This window comes from Bubalus bubalis, chromosome 5 (assembly GCF_019923935.1).
Source record: "Bubalus bubalis isolate 160015118507 breed Murrah chromosome 5, NDDB_SH_1, whole genome shotgun sequence".
Lineage (NCBI taxonomy): Eukaryota > Metazoa > Chordata > Mammalia > Artiodactyla > Bovidae > Bubalus > Bubalus bubalis.
In genome coordinates, this window is record NC_059161.1 from 51,752,454 (window position 1) to 51,769,123 (window position 16,670).

At 48.8% G+C, this 16,670-nt stretch overlaps 1 protein-coding gene across 3 annotated transcripts in view; it reads left to right on the forward strand.

Annotated features, from left to right (window-relative positions):
- The window catches only part of PARP1 (poly(ADP-ribose) polymerase 1), a 48,380-nt gene extending 33,120 nt beyond the window's left edge, over window positions 1–15,260 (forward strand). For all 3 annotated transcript variants that reach the window (XM_044943097.2, XM_044943099.2, XM_006046078.4), the window contains 11 exons: window positions 768–963; window positions 4,184–4,312; window positions 7,178–7,261; window positions 8,899–9,021; window positions 9,573–9,701; window positions 11,145–11,243; window positions 11,744–11,896; window positions 12,812–12,939; window positions 13,700–13,761; window positions 14,325–14,439; window positions 14,718–15,260. In XM_044943097.2, the coding sequence (XP_044799032.2) occupies window positions 768–963; window positions 4,184–4,312; window positions 7,178–7,261; window positions 8,899–9,021; window positions 9,573–9,701; window positions 11,145–11,243; window positions 11,744–11,896; window positions 12,812–12,939; window positions 13,700–13,761; window positions 14,325–14,439; window positions 14,718–14,799 (1,300 nt within the window). In that variant the 3' untranslated portion in view covers window positions 14,800–15,260. The remainder of the gene's footprint in view (window positions 1–767; window positions 964–4,183; window positions 4,313–7,177; window positions 7,262–8,898; window positions 9,022–9,572; window positions 9,702–11,144; window positions 11,244–11,743; window positions 11,897–12,811; window positions 12,940–13,699; window positions 13,762–14,324; window positions 14,440–14,717) is intronic.
- The last annotated feature ends 1,410 nt before the right edge of the window (window positions 15,261–16,670 follow it).

Genomic DNA, 16,670 nt, shown 5'->3' on the forward strand with positions numbered 1-16,670 from the left:
AACTTCTGCATGATTTTCACTAAGAAAAATGCACTCCCCCAAAGCTAGGCAGCCCTGCCCCTAGAATACCTGGGACTTAGCTCTAGCTTAAGATGGAAACTGAGGATATTAGCCTAGGTCTGTAGGTGGCTGACCCTGTGGACCACTCTCCTGCCCCCTCCCATTTCATTGTATCTCAGCCTCTGATCTGAGCCAAACGTTCTTCATTCCTTTTGGTACCTGTTGTTAATGAATGCATAACTTCCAGGTAATACTTGCTGTGTTTATTTGGGAAAAGGAATTGGATGTTTTTATGTAAAGGCCTCTGGAGAAGGAAATGGCAACCCACTCCAGTGTTCTTGCCTAGAGAATCCCATGGGCAGAGGAGCCTGGCTAGCTATGGTCCATGGGGTCGCAAGAGTCGGACATGACTTAGTGACTAAACCACCACCACCACCATGTAAAGGCCTCAGGATTTACTCGTCAAGTTCATCTGCCAGATCCAAGGTTAAACTATTCTTTGGTACTTTTTATAGCTCACTTGCCAGTATGATATGGAAGGGCATTTTTTAATTACTTTAAACTTAACAACTCTCAGTTTAATAGAAATTAAAATAAAAGTTGTTTAATACTGGTTCCTTTTGTTCCTCTTTGTCAGTTATCATCATTTTGGGGTGTTTACAACTCTTTTCTCCCTCAAGGGAAATAGCAGGGAGAGGAAGCTCATCCTGAAATATGACCGGCTGACCCGCAAAATTGTATCTGATGCTCTTCATCTCTTCCCACAGGTACTGGATATTCAGGTCCTGGGGCCGTGTGGGCACGGTGATTGGTAGTAACAAACTGGAGCAGATGCCATCCAAGGAGGATGCCATTGAGCATTTTATGAAATTATATGAAGAGAAAACCGGAAATGCCTGGCACTCTAAAAACTTTACGAAGCATCCCAAAAAGTTCTACCCTCTGGAGATTGACTATGGCCAGGTAATCATGCTCTGATACTTGCTAGTGCTAGTAAAAGGTTTTCTTTTAAAAACCTGCCATGAATCAGATGACATCATTGATGAATTCCACCAAATATTTAAAGAATTAATACTGGTCCTTCGTAAACTCTTCCAAAAACAGAAGAGGAAGGAACACTTTTCAACTCATTCTACAAGGCCAGTATTATCCTGATAAGCACAGATGGATAAAGACATCACAGGAAAACTACAGACCAACATAGTTATGAATATAAATGCAGAACCTTCGACAAAATACTAACAAACTGAATCTAGCAGCACACGGGCATTTAGACACCATGATTGAGTAGGATTTATCCCAGGAATGCAAGGTTGGTTCAACATGCAGAAATCAAATCAGTGTAGTATAACATGAACAGAATAAAGGATAGAATCCACACAGTCATCCTAATGAACACAGAAAAAGCATTTAATAAAATGCATGCCCTTTCATGAATAAAATCTGTTCCATGAAGTGTGAGGTGCGGCTTGTAAAAACAGTGTGAGCATTTTGTCACAAAGGAGCAGTCTTTGAAGTTGCTCCGTAACACAAGGGAGGAGGAGTTCATAGAGGTTGCTTATCTGAAGGTCACATGACTTGCTTTATCATCAAGATAGAATTGTAGTGACTACACTGGGTCACAGTTTTTAGTCCTAAATTATTTCCTGATAGTTTCCCATTATTTTTATTTGTAGCTTGGTCATCTCCCTTTATATTACCAGGCAACCTTCCAGTGTCTCTTGACTGATACTGTTGAGGCCATTTGTTTTTGACAAAATTCTTACATTGTTTCTATATGAAAACCTGTTGCTTTTATAATGAGGGGTGGTGCACATTTATTATGCAGAGGGAAAGAGATTTATTGCAGTGGTACAGGTTTTAACTCAAATCTTTGAGGTCTAATGTGTCAAAGGGGGATTTGAAGTATTTATAAACTGTAAGTTCTCTAGTTTACAGAGTGTCATGAACTGTACCATTAAAAACAGAAATTAACTCTTGTATAATGTTGGGGTAGAGAACTTGGCGGAGAAGGCAATGGCAAGCCACTCCAGTACTCTTGCCTAGAAAATCCCATGGATGGAGGAGCCTGGTAGGCTGCAGTCCATGGGGTCGCTATGAGTTGGACACGACTGAGCGACTTCACTTTCACTTTTCACTTTCACACAATGGAGAAGGCAATGGCCACCCACTCCAGTGTTCTTGCCTGGAGAATCCCAGGGAAGGCAGAGCCTGGTGGGCTGCCATCTATGGGGTGGCACAGAGTCGGACATGACTGAAGCGACGTAGCAGCAGCAGAGAACTTGGACTTGAGTGTTGGACATACTTGGTCTAACTCAGCAGTGTTCCCTCCTGAGTTTATTTTTTGCATTTCAAAAAGATGTACAGTTGAACAACACAAGTTTGAATTACATGGGTCCACTTGCATGTGGAATTTTTTTCATTGTAAATACCGCAGTTCCATACGATCCATGGTTGGTTGAATCCACGGATGTGCTGAGGATAGAGAGAAACCATGTAAATTAGCACATTTTCAACTGCAAGGAAGGGTAGCTAGCACCTGAGGTGTACAAAGGTACAGAAGAGTTAAGCTCAAGGTACACGTGTGTATATTCTTCCTTTCAGTTGACAGGTGCTTTCAGCCGTCGCAGCCCTGGAGTCCTTCCTTACGCACGTGTTGCCACCACCCACGTTTTGCCTCGATGTTCTAGGAATGTTTCCCCATGTCCTCTAGAGCAGTGCTGTCCAACAGAGAGATGCGGCCACTTATGCAATTTTAAATATTCTAGTGGCTACATTTTATGAAGAACAGTGACATTAATACCAGTTAACCCAGTATGTCCAAAATATTATCATTTTGATATGTTGATATTGAAATAGCTTTCCTTTTTTTTTTTTTAATTCAGTCTTTGATAGCTGATGTTTTTCTAGCTCTTAAAACATATGTCAATTCAGAATGACCACATGTCAGAACCAGGGGCTACTCTGTTAAATGGTACTGAACTAAAGCATCATTTCTAAAGTCTGTATAGAATTCCTTCCTCTGGTAGTAATAATAGTGTTAGTCGCTCAGTCATGTCCAACTCTTTGCGACCCCATGGACTTTAGCCCACCAGGCTCCTCTGTCCGTGGGATTCTCTAGGCAAGAATACTGGTTTGATCCCGACACAGGGATCAAAACCCAGGTCTCGTGGGTGGCTGTAGTTTGTAATTTACCAAACTACTCTCTCCCATCCCCCAGTTAGATATTTAGATTATTTTTATATATTCACTATAATGATGCTGATATACATATCTGTATGCCTTTTTGCTTACTATTCTTAGAGTTCCTGGTTACAGTATATGCATGTAAATAAGGCTTTTTAATGGATTAATGGTTTGCCTTCAAGTAAAGTTACAGCCGGAAGATAAGAATGCACGTAAAGACGTGTGTTTCAGCCTTGAGAGTAGATCCACGGTGACACTGGCAGCAGCGGCCCTGGGCACTAGCACACGGGTTCTTCTCTGCAGATTAAGCCAAGCAGATTCCAGGAGCAAAGCCCAACAGCAGTTACCCTCATTCAAGCAGGGTCTTGGCTCAGCCTGGGATCCCCAGCTGGCTGGAGTTAAAGTCCTGTGTTGCTAGTATATCAGGAAGAGCAATCCCAGGGAGCAGGGGTGAGGGGTAGGGATGATGCTCCTATGTGCTTGAACACTGTCAAGCTGCGTGACAGGAAGTGGGACTGGTTGCTTGACCCTTTGGCACTACAGAGAAGGCTGTGTGAATTCAGCCTTGGGTGAAGCAGTGTAAGAGAAGAAAGGAGGCAGAATTTGTCCATCAGTCCAGTGTGCCTTGGCTCCAAGGTTTGCCCTCGTAGGTGCCAGCACTTTCACGTTGGGCATGAATGGGCACTGGGCACCAGCAACCCAAGTGTGGGAGGCAGTGCGGGTGCCTGCAGGTCTGCCTGTGCAGAACTGGATGCTTCGGCGGTGTCTGGAATAAGAATCGGGAGCAGCCGAGAGGATCTGGGGCGCACAGGCAGTCTCATCCTGTCCATACTCAACATCTTCCTCCTGGCAACTAATGCCAAACCTTTTACACGCAGCCTTTTTTTTTTTTTTTTTTTTAACCTTTTGGTGGCACTCTATCCTTTCTCTGCCAGATGACACTACCACAGCTTTGCTTGGGTTGTTTAATTGGGTCTCTTCCTGATTTTCCCTACAGGATGAAGAGGCGGTGAAGAAGTTGACAGTAAACCCTGGCACCAAGTCCAAGCTCCCCAAGCCAGTGCAGAACCTCATTAAAATGATCTTTGATGTAGAAAGTATGAAGAAAGCCATGGTGGAGTATGAGGTTATTGCACTTTTGTTATATTTCTGAGCATTTGCTGGGGTGGATGATTGGAGTGCTGAGTTGGCAATGAGTTCAGTGGCTGGTCTTTAGCCTGAGACATACAGGAGCACTGAGGCCTGGGGTACCTACACTTTCACAGAGAATCGTTGGCCTGTTGTGAAATAGATGGTATGTTGTCCCCATTGCACTTTTTCCCTTGAAGTTGCCATAGAGGAGTGTGGGGCATGGTTCTTTTGTGGCTCAACCAAATAGGCCACTTGGAGTTGTCATGGAAGTCCAAGATGGAGCCCATTTACAGTGAAAGAACTGCTGTGACCAGCAGAGAGCTTCTGACACTTGCTTCATCAGATAAAATTCATACCAGCCAATCATAGGGGTGGAGGGGAGGGGGAAGTGATGAGTAGATCAGTCATATTTCTGTCCAAGGACAAGTGGCAGGGACCACCAGCCAGGGCCAGGTGCTCTCTGTTTGTCCCCTGGGAGATGAATGTTCTTGCTGCCTCTAAGCTTGGAGCCGTTTTGAAAAAGAAGCAGGGACCAGCAGAGTGCAGGAGTTGCAGATTAGCCTTGTCCATTCTGCCCCTTCACCAGCTTGCTTCCTCTCTGCTTCTTCCAGCCAGCCTTAAAGAAGGCAAGACAAATCTGGGTTGTAGAGACCACTAGTAGCTTCTCTTCCTCAGCCCTGCATCTCCCTGTCTTAAGCCCAGCCTGGCAGGACTGCTCGGGCTCTGCTGTTGTTACAGTGTTGGGTCATGACTTAGACACCCCTAACAGGTGTGAAGATAGCTAGGGCTTGTGCAGATATCTTGTTCAAGTAGATATACAACCAGGCTTCTTGCTGGGAGGTCTGACAGGTTTGAACAGCTTATGGGCAGGCTCAGCAAGAATGCCTAGAGAAGAGGTGTACCAGAGTGGGCAGGGGCATCTTCAATTTCATGAATCTTTCAAAAGAAAGGTCCCACATACCCTTTCTGGCTTTCTGTACTCTGGCTTCTCTGTGATTCATAGAATGTCTCAGTTGTCATCAGACCCAGTCTCTCTGTGTGAAATGACTTTTTTTTTTTATATTGTTTTACACTCTAAAAAGGGCTTTCCCTGGTGGCTCAGACGGTAAAGAATCCACCTGCAATGTGTGAGACCTGGGTTCAGTCCCTGGGTTGGGAAGATCCCCTGTAGGAAGGCATAGCAACCCCACTCCAGTATTCTTGCCTGGAGAACCCCCATGCACAATGGAGCCTGATGGGCTATAGTCCATGGGGTTGCAAAGGGTCAGACATGACTGAGCAACTAAGCACACACACACTCTAAAACAACCTAAAGATACGGAACTAAGTGGGTTGAGCACGTGGAGAGTGGGGCACCCACTCCCAGCCCAATGGCCTGCACGTGAAAAGGGTGACCGGGTAGATAAGGAAACATAGTAACCAGGGCACTGTGTGCTCCCCGTGAGCAGGTGAGTCCTGAGCCCAGAGCAGAGTCCGAGCCGGGGCGGGGAGGGTGTGCACTGAGTCCAGAGCCCACGCTCCAGCTTTGAAGCCTCCTTCCCCACTGCAGCCCACGGTCGGGAGTGGAGGTGGCTTGTGTTGGTTGAGCCCTTTCCTTGTTCTTGTGGGCTGTGTCTGTGCATTTGAGGGTGTGGGTTAGAGAAACCAGGTCTATTTAAAACAAGCACCAGAATTACCCAGCTCAGGGAAGTGCTTCCCTCAGAGTCTCTGCTGTCACTCTGGTCACACTGCTCTTGGAGTATATCTTCTAGAGTTTCCTCTTTAGAATTGCTTTAGAGCCAACTCACAGTCCATGCTTGGGTCACTCTGCTCTTTTACTATACTGTGTCCTTGGCTCAGAATACATTATCCATCCTCTTCCCTGGACTGCACTCCAACTGTTTAAACTCTTCCCAGAAACCAGCTCTCCCTGGGGATGGGCGGATGGGCAGTACTGAGAATGCAGACGCCGTCACCACTGGTCCCTAATTGGTGCCTGTTGGGCTGTGAGCACCTTCACATCCTCTTAATATTTCATCTAATCAGATAGCAGTTCCACTTCTTGAGTGCTTGTCCAGCTCCATCTTTGTTCCAGGCCCCGCAGATACTAGCCCCAAAGATGGACTAAGTGCAGTCCCGGGGCCAGGAGCTCAGGAGGTCTGCTGGGAACAACCCTAGAGACTGCGGCTCAGGATTCAGAGCAGGGGGCCCCATGGGGGGCTGACAGAGGAGGGGGCCTAGCCAGCATTCAGCCAGGTCGCTCCCATTGGGAGTGGGTGCCTCGCTCCTTAGCTGGTGACCAGACCCCTGGCCACAGAGTTCACGCTTCTGCCACTGCAGCCGCTCCCTGCCTTCCTGCTGGTTCCCAGTGTGTTGTGAGCAGCACTGTTGTAGGGACAGACGTTTAACCTTCAGGGTGACTGATTTGAGGCGTACATTGTTAGGTTGATGTCAGTATGTATGTTCAGGAGCGTGTCCTTTTAAAAATAATTTTCCCCACTTTATGGTTATTTTCTGGCTGGGGATGGCCTTGGCTCTGAGACCCCAGGGAGGGCCTCACTTGGGAATTAGATGAGAGTCCTGCTGTGTTTTCTTCCAGAAGTGTGGGACTGTTTCAAACCCAGTGCAGGGGTGGGGGCTTGGCTTATCTCTGCCATAAATGAACAAGAGTCTTCTCTCACAGACTCCCATCCACTGCACTGGGGGTAGGGCTGCAGAGCCTGTGGAATCGGGTCACCAGGTCTCCTTAGGAGGACCAAACAGACTGTGTCTGCTTCTTTTGGAGCTCAGAAGGCCTGGGGTGATGTTCGGTCTGGCTCTCCCATCATCACGCCGGACAGTGCCCAACTTTCAAAGGGAAAAAATCCCCCTGTCTCCTCAGATTGACCTTCAGAAGATGCCCTTGGGGAAGCTGAGCAAAAGGCAGATCCAGGCTGCATACTCCATCCTCAGTGAGGTCCAGCAGGTAAGACACCAGCCTCCTCCAGCTGCCCCATGTTGGGGGCAGGGGCATCTCCTGGGCTGCCTGTCATCCTCCGGTGGGGAAAGCAGCAGTACATTTACTCAAGGTTAAGAAAATAGACATACTGATTCCTGCTGATTTAGATGGTTTTCAGTTCACCAAGTATGACAAAGAAAGTAAGGTGATCACAATCCTAATGAATTAGCAGTGTTTCAGTTGTCAGATATGAAGTAAACACTATATGCCTGATGAGAAATTTCATTCTCCCGCCTCATAAAAACGTTCTGATTTTATTCTGTGTGTCCTTAAGAGAGCCTGAGTTTATTTGGCAGTTACTATGAAATCAAGTAGCATCATCAAGTAGTTAAACATCGCTTTGCTCTTGTTCGTGTTCATTCCACGTCAACTTGCTGAGCATCTCCCAAGGCCCCCCAGTCCCCAGTGTCTTCCAGCCTCTGCCCTGGAGGGTTCCACTTGTGTTTGGGGGTGGCACATGAAAGAAGAAAACCACACAGGACATTGAAGTCGGACCAGGGCAGTGGACTCTGGCTGATGCTGGAGAGGAGGCCCTGAAATGTAGCGGTTAAATCCAGTTACAGCCAGTCCTGATCAGTTGACCTCTTTCCTTGTTACCCACTGCCGGAGACCTGAAAGACTGCTCATCCTGAGCTCTTTCCCATTCCAGAATGTCCAGGCGGAGGGTCTGGGGTGGTGTCCTTTGCCTGTTGCACAGAGCAGCCTGCAGCACAGGCAGAGGTTTACAACGAGGACAAGCCCGAGTCACCGTGAGAAGCCAACCTAGGGCTTCAGGTGCTGTCTCGTTGCCCCTTTGCCCTCCTGTAGGCACCAAGGGTGTCTGCCGAGCGTGCACTGACTAGGGGTCCAGCTCCTCCGTTTCTTTGTGCGTTTACTGAGCACCTTCTGCGGCCTGGGGAGGGGCTCACCTTTCTGTGCTGGCCCTGGCCCACCCCACCCCGCCCCCGCCTTAAAGATGAAGGTCAGTGGCCAAGGCGGCTGGATTGAATTTTATAGCAAAGGGTCTTTTTTTCTCCCCCTCGAGGTTTGTTGTTTTTTGTTGTTGTTGTTGTATCAGGTCTTAGTTGTGACCTGTGGGTTCTTTGTGGCAGTGCACAGGCTTCGCCGTAGTTGGTGATGCTCGGGCTTACTTGCCCCATGGCATGTGGGATCTTAGGTCCCCAAACGTGGATTGAACTCACGTTCCCTCCATTAGAAAGCAGATTCTTAACCACTGGACCACCAAGAAGTCCCCGACAGTTTGTTGTGAAATCTTTCCAAACACGCAGAAAGTTGAAAGACTTCTGTAGCAACAGCCAGTGCGCCCACCATCAACATGCCCCAGTGAGCATTTTGCATAGCGGTGAGGGGTTTATGGGTGTATAAATGCACAACTGTCTGTACAAGTGAAATCGTGTATGGGAACCCCGTGTGTCCGGAGCCACCCGGTTTGAGGATGGGATCCTGCCGCTGCCCAGCTGAGTGACAGACGCTGCAGAAGGTGGTTTCCTGGCCTGGCCACACAGACTTGGCGGCAGCGCCCGGCTTCCAGAGGAGAAAGTCCGGCAAGGTGCTAGAAGCTCAGCGGCGCCTCAGGCCGTTCCCTCTGTTCCCTCCCCCCAAAGGCACTGTCCCAGGGCAGCAGTGACTCTCACATCCTGGATCTCTCCAACCGCTTCTACACCCTGATCCCCCACGACTTCGGGATGAAGAAGCCCCCGCTCCTGAACAATGCAAACAGCGTGCAGGTAGCACCGCGGCCCAGGAGGAGCCACTGGTCTGGGCTGTGCAGGGCTGGGTGTCACTCCCGCATCACTGCCCCTCTATGTTGTGATCCCCGAGGGCAGTGGCCAGGGCCGGAGGCCCACCGCTGGGCTCTCATTTCAAAGGAGGGTTTCTCCCCATATCAGGAGCCTGACCATGGGTAGAACAGTTGGGTTTTCCTGCCCTTGCGGAACCACATCAGCCTGGGGAAAAAGAACCATAGGAGAGGGGGGAGCATCTTTGTCTCTGGTTTCCCTCTCTCCTTCATTAGGGAGCCAGTGAGAGGTCTCCACCTGTCACCAGTGTGTGGGAGAGAAACCCCACACACACAGCCATGTGTTTGCTGCCTCTTGTGCCCTGGATAGCGAGCCTCCTTAGCATTCCAGAAATCCTTAGACGTGTATCCTGTGAACAGAGAACAGGCTGTCCCTGGACACCTGGGAGGGACCTCGTCACTGTGTTAGACATTGTCTGGGTTCTGGGTGAGTCTTTCTCCCTCGCCTTGTACTTAGCTCTAGGTTTTCCTTTCCTCCAGGCCAAGGTGGAAATGCTAGACAACCTGCTGGACATTGAGGTGGCCTACAGTCTACTCAGGGGTGGTTCTGATGACAGCAGCAAGGACCCCATTGATGTCAACTATGAGAAGCTCAAAACTGACATTAAGGTAACAGGGCCCGCCCTTTCTGAAGCATCAGACCCTCTGTCCCAAGAACAGTGGTCCCCAGACTTAAACATGCATCAGGATCTCCTAGAGAGCTTGTTAAAACAGATTGCTGGGGTCCAAGGATTGACCATCCTGATAAGGTTCCTAGGTGTTTCTGCTTGTGGTCCTCTGAGAACCTCAGAGCCTTCACCTGTAAAGAAGCACCTCGTTTGCGAGGCAGGTTCCAAGTCAAGGCAGGCGCCTGATGGCAGCCGTAATAAAGCTGCAGTGCCTAGATGCATGTCCTCTGGAGTCAGTGGCTGTGTTGGTGCACACAGTTCTTGAACTTGGGTCTGTTGGAGGCTTGGGCAGAAATCACCCTGCCTTGGCCAACCAGAGAAATTTTTGCCTTAGCTGCAGGCTTGCCCTGGCTTTGAGCCTGGTCTCACATCTCACATGTGCCTCATTTCACAGCCCATGTCCTGCCCTGCAGTGTGAGGAAGTTCAAGTGCACTGGGATCTGTTCAGCCTGGTGTCCTGTGTTTACGTAACTAAAAAGGGCCTTTGCTCCGTGCTTAGGACAAAGTATAGGTTTTGTGTGGTGTGTGGGTGTATGCTGGGTAGGATACCAAACAGCCTGGTTCTTCATGAAGGGGTTTGTTAATGTCTCTGTTAATGATTGTGAAGCCATTTAATTAAGAAGCAATGAGGAGAACTAGAATTTCTGCATTCTCTGAACTTTGGATTAGACTGAAAATATAAATCCCATCACACACTCATTGATTTAGGCAGAGATTCCATTATCTGACGGTTATTTAGTGCACATTTGCTCTGAGCCACGATGTGCTGTCCCTGAGGATTCAAATGGAGCACCCATCACCGTTGTCAAAAGCCCTAGAGTCTGTCGTATCCTCACTGCTTTTGGTTGCAGGTCTTGGCTGCAGGGAGTCTCCTGGCCCCAGGGCTTTAAGTCATGGTTCAGTTCAGTACACACAAGCAAAGTCGTTTCCGACTCTTGGTGACCCCATGAACTGTAGCCCGCCAGGCTCCTCTGTCCATGGAATTCTCCAGGCAAGAATACTGGAGTGGATTGTCATTCCCTTCTCCAGGGGATCTTCCCGATCCAAGGATTGAACCCAGGATCCCCTGCTTAAGTTATGGTTCGGGGGACTATTACCTGAGAGCCAGCTAGCTCCTCATGGCAGAGGTTCCCCGCTCCAGACAGTGAGCCCCACATTCCTAGCTTTCGTGGTGGCCCAAAGCATAGGGTTCTAAGGCAGGACGGAGGCTGGGATCATGCAAACAGGTGATGCCCGAGGAGGTGGGGGGCCTGGAACGCAGGTTGGCTGTCTCCCACCCGGGCTCCACGTGAGCCATGTATTACTTGTGCATCAACTGAGCCTGTTGTTCTCCCTGCCTCTGTGTGGCCCTCCTTGCTCTGATTCCAAAACGCTTTATTTCTAGGTTGTGGACAAAGATTCCGAAGAAGCCGAGATCATTAGGAAGTATGTGAAGAACACTCATGCGACCACACACAATGCGTATGACTTAGAAGTCGTCGACGTAAGGCTCTCTCCTCCTCCTGCCCCCTTTGTGTCCTGCCAGCTCTTCCCTGTCCATTCCTCCAACCTGGGCCTGGGTAGGAGCGGTTGGCTTTGCTTTAAATAACCAGAGGAAGTGACGCAGTTGTTTGTGGGACACACAAGTCCATAGTCTTATGGTTTGGGGTTGGCTTTTTATTCTGTATTAAAGGACATTTCCTACCTACCATTCCAAAACCTAGTTCTCGCCTAGTTTTGGAATCAGAACTATTATGAGAGATCCAAAATAAAGTGCCTTAGGTGTGCCTCTGCTGCACACAGTATGAGTTCAGCTGCTGGTCCCTGCTGGACGAGACCTTGAGTGGCCTGTTGGTGCATCCCAGCCCGATTGGAACACCTTCCGTGCTGCAGAAGGCCTCACGTGTCTCAGCTCTGTCCCTGTGTCTCTTCGGATCTTCCAGTTCCCCCACAGTAACTGGTGGCTCCTTCCACCTCTCTCCTTTATGTAATAACTCCGACCAGATCTTCAAGATAGAGCGCGAAGGGGAGAGCCAGCGTTACAAGCCGTTTAAGCAGCTGCATAACCGGAGGCTGCTGTGGCACGGGTCCAGGACCACCAACTTCGCGGGCATCCTGTCCCAGGGCCTCCGGATAGCCCCACCTGAAGCGCCTGTGGTATGTGCCTGGCCCGGGAGCCATAGCAGGAGAGGGGTGGACTCTGCCCATCTCTGCAGCCATCTGCACTTGAGCCCTGTGGGTACTTGTGTGGGAAGCCTCTGTGTGCCTCTGTGACCACGCGGCCTTGTTTAAAGATGAAGGCGCAGCCATGGTAGTTAAGGTGAGCGTTGCCGCACGGCCCTTTCCTGACCTCACTACCAAGCTGCACACAGTTTCTGGAACAGAGGAAGTGAAGTGTTTTCCAGAGCCTGCTGTGAATGATAATTGGGTGTTGACTGGCAGAGAGCACAGACTTTGGCCACGGCCCAGGCTGAGTCCCAACCTACCTCTCCCACCTCCCAGCTGGGGACCTCCAGTCTGCCTCGGTAGAGTCCAACCCAGACCCAAGTCAGACCGCTGTGTCAGCTGCTCAATTATAGACGTGACCCACAGGCAGGAACTTAAGAAGGGTCTGCCAGGCCCCTTGTTCTGTACTTGTAGAAAGCGAGGAGCTTAATGACTGGACTTGTTAGTGTGGCAGAGTCCACTGTGCCATGCGGCGGCAAACACTCTAATGTCTCTTAACTCCATTTTCCCTTAAAGGAATAAAAAGTATAGCTGTGTTTACTGGGTGTTCATATATGCCACACCCTGGTCTAAGAAGCCGTTAGTAGCTCATTTAATTTTCACAGCAGCCCCGTAGGGTTCTTTTCCCCAGTTCAGCGAAGAAAGTGGGGTCCAGAGAGATCCCAGTGACTTCTCACAGCCCCTAGGCAGCAGGTGGAGCTGGGATCTGAACACCCTGCTCCTGAGCGCAGGCTCTGCCCTCTGTGGGGGCCGCTAGTAACCTGTCACGGCTGTTTTCTTGGCGCCTGGCTCACAGTCAGCGCTCCCATGAGAAGGTTTTCAGCTGTCCCTTTTCCATCTCTCCAGACGGGCTACATGTTTGGTAAGGGAATCTATTTCGCCGACATGGTCTCCAAGAGTGCCAACTACTGCCACACGTCCCAGGGAGACCCAATAGGCTTGATCCTGTTGGGAGAAGTTGCCCTTGGAAACATGTGAGTAACCCCAGCTCTGGGGCTGGTGGCACTTGATGGGGGTGGATGGGGTGAGCTGCAGGAAGGAGCTTCCCCTGGATAGACGTGATCCTGGAAATTCCCCACCACAGTTATAGGACCCACCAGTTCGGCGGTGGGTGTCAGACACCAATGCAAGTTAAGTGAATGAGGGAGGCACAGAAATGCTTCACAAAACCAAGACAGGAAGACAGCCAGGCCTCAGGTACTGGCAGTTCTGTTCTTCCTGTGGACTGGGAAGCACAGAGGGTGGTCACTTCATTGCCCCTGTCCCCCTACTGATTTTTAGATTTCCTTTCTGAGACCATCTCAGGTTGAATTGGAATCTTAATCCCAGTTGCAGATTCCTTGCAGAGAAAATCTGATTGGTCTAGCTTGGATTGGTTGTCCACCTTGGCCTCATCGACCATAATCCAAAGAGAGCAGGGTTATGTAATAGACCAGGAGGGGTCTCAGGGTCCTGGACTGGACAAAGTTCCAGAATGGCAGCTACATCATAGCTCTAATTGGGCCCTTTCCTGGAAGTGGCCTTCTGGCAGTGATCGTTGGCACCAGCTGTTCAAAGGGGGCTGCACCTTCCATGTCTAGAACCAGAGCAGAGGGGAGCTCCTAGCAGGGAACATGGACTGGGCTCTCTGAGTGTTGGTCTCAGCAGCTTCTGTGGCCTTGCTGTGCTGTTTGTACTGTTGGTCTGAGAGCCCAGTGACCTTAGAGGCTCTTCTGAAACTACCTTCTCTTATAGGTATGAACTGAAACACGCTTCGCATATCAGCAAGTTACCCAAGGGCAAGCACAGTGTCAAAGGTAATGTGTTTCGGAAGCTGCCGCAGCAGGTACCCAGGACGGCACAGGGAGGGGCTTTGTTTCCCCCAGAGTCATAGTTTCTGTGGCTAGCTGTTACAGGTTCTTTTCTTTTTTTTTTTAATGTTTGACTCTGGCCACAAATGACCCTTGTTTTACAAATGCCATAGAAGAGTTCTGGTTCCAGCTGCTAATAACCAGGTGCACTGACTTTGGGATCTAACCTGACTCCTGGCTTCAGTATTGAGGGCCTTCTGGTGGCATAGTGGTACCTGGAGCTTCTTGAATTGCTACAGCTCATAGCCCGTAATGATTTAGGACTTCCTTCTGCCTAGGTGAAGCGAGGGCTTTGGAATTCTACTTAACGGAAAGCAGGGTGGGGGCACTACTACGCTGATGAAAATCAGTTAGGCTGGAACTTGCTGTATACCTACAGCTGTATGTCTGGAAAGAGGACACAGTATTGGGTTTCGTATGTCTTTTAAATGTATATACAGATCTCATCTCTCTGGACCATTTTCGGCATGTTTCCACAAATCGTATCCTGTCTGCCTTCTGTCCTGCAGGTTTAGGCAAAACTACCCCTGACCCATCGGCTAGTATTACTGTGGATGGTGTGGAGGTGCCTCTCGGGACAGGGATTTCATCTGGTGTTAATGACACCTGTCTGCTATATAACGAGTATCCTTTTACGAGTGTGCTATGCACGCCTCAAGCAATGGTCTGGGGCTGTGAAGTCACTTAAATGCAGCCAGTTCACCCAGGGGCGGGCTGGCTCAAGACTGTCCCGTGGTGTGTCTCACGGGGAGCAGTTCCCCTCAGTGGTCTCCCCGGTCAGGATGAGAGACCCAGCCCCCGACCTGGGAGGGTTTGTGGCGTGTGGCCGTAGGCCGGCTTACGGGCAGCAGGCACGCCCTCCTTTGTGGAAGCGTTTGTACCTTGACACACTTCCCCTCCAGGTACATTGTCTACGACATTGCTCAGGTCCACCTGAAGTACCTGCTGAAGCTGAAGTTCAACTTTAAGACATCCCTGTGGTGAGCTGTGAGGTGCACAGGCTGGTGACTGACTGGCTTTGCACTGACTGGCCAGGCAGAAACCTCAGCTGAGTTGCTGAGGCATAGTAGCTTCACTCGGTCTCCTTAGAAGGGATTTTATATGAACACTTGGTCACATGTTTCAGCGATTTTCCCGGCTTTTCAAATCCCTTGATTGTGTTGGGCGGGGGAGCGGGCGGGGGGTGGTTTTGGGGTTTTTCTCCTGCCAGCCATAACCCTGGTAGGTGCAACTGACAATAGAGGAAAAGCTGGGGAGGGTCTTACCTGTGTCTAGATTAGTCCAATGAAAGAGCCTTGCAGGCCACATTAGAACATCTGCCTTACTGGTTTCCCCAGGGAAGGAAAAAAGTAATCTTCTACCCTTGTTTTTAAGTATTCATCTTTAGTTTTGGAAAAATGTTAAGTGTTTATTTTGAAGTCAAAATAAAAACTAATTTCATACTATTTAAATTTCCTTTTTTTTTCACTTTGTGTTTGTTGTCACCCTTTCAGCCTCTTGTTTTTCGGTGAGAAGTGTTGGGAGACCACAGGGAGGAGCTTTAACAATTTCTCATACTGAGAAACAAAAGGCACTTTCCTTTTCTAGAAACTCTTGAACGTGGAAGCTCTCAGAATACGTAGTAGTTTTAGATTGCATTTAAAATTCTGTTTTCCTCTGAGCAATTTTGTCTTCTAAATTAAGACTAGCATCACCAAAATACCAAAGGGCTAATAGTAATTCTGGATTAAAATGGAAATGGCTTCTGTCGTTATGTGTGTTTGGTCGCCTTCTGACTGCGGATCTATTTATCTTCACAGTGCAAGGTCCACAGAGACTGTAGGGGGATTGTTTGCACCCGTATCCATGAAACCCCAGAATGTGCCAGGCAGCATACAGCAGTGGCCAGTAGGAAAGCCCCATCTGAGTAACAGAAAGCCAAGCATAGGAGACCATGCTTCTTTCTCTTCAGTTTATCAGATAGTTAGCGGTGATAAAACCCATGTCAGCATGCTCTTCCTTTCTGTGGAGTGTTATCTTACATATACTACATTGCCTCCTGCCACTACTGTGTATTTGAGCATGGTGCTTATTAAATATTTACATTTAAGTTCCCTGAAAGCCAGGATGGTATCTTGTGACACTTGATTAAACCTTCTACAGAAGGAGAATGGGAAGTGAGGGCTAGAAGGTGGAGTCACAGGTAAGAGAAGGCCTCAGAATGAGCTGCTGTTGCGGCCCCAGACACACAGGTGTTCTGGGTCAGAGGAACAAAGAGCAGACGTCATTCCAGACAGGAAAGAAGAAAAACATTTTCTCTGAGTTGTTACATGGAAGTGATGATAGCGGCAGGTGCAGTTATGAACTGACTGTGTGTCTTGGTAGCCATATTTGTGGCTTTCTGCAGTTAATAAAATTTAAGGGCCACACAATACCCAAGTTAGGGTGTCAGATTTCAGAAACAGGCAAACCAGCTTCTTTATCTTTTGTTTGGTGTCCTTAACTTTTGATGAAAATCCTTAGCAAAATCAACCTGAGGCCCCTTTCCTGGTTAGCTGGCCACTCAGTAATGCTCTCAGGCTCCCTAGATCCTGAATATTCTGTACGCTTCACCATTTTTTTTATCAGCACAGAGAAGGGCAATTACCAGCCCCCACCCCTCCCCGCACCACAGTACCTGATTAAACAGAGTATTTTTAGGTTGGAGTGATTGCTTAATGGGTTTTCTATAATCAGAAGTGATTTCTTTCTTAAAAAGAGATTCTGAGTCCATACTTTCCTGCTAAAAGAGGGAACCTGCCATGTTATGTTTCAGTATTCATATTTATATTTTCTTCACTTTACAAAAATTCAGGTTAGCAACTAAAATGTGTGTA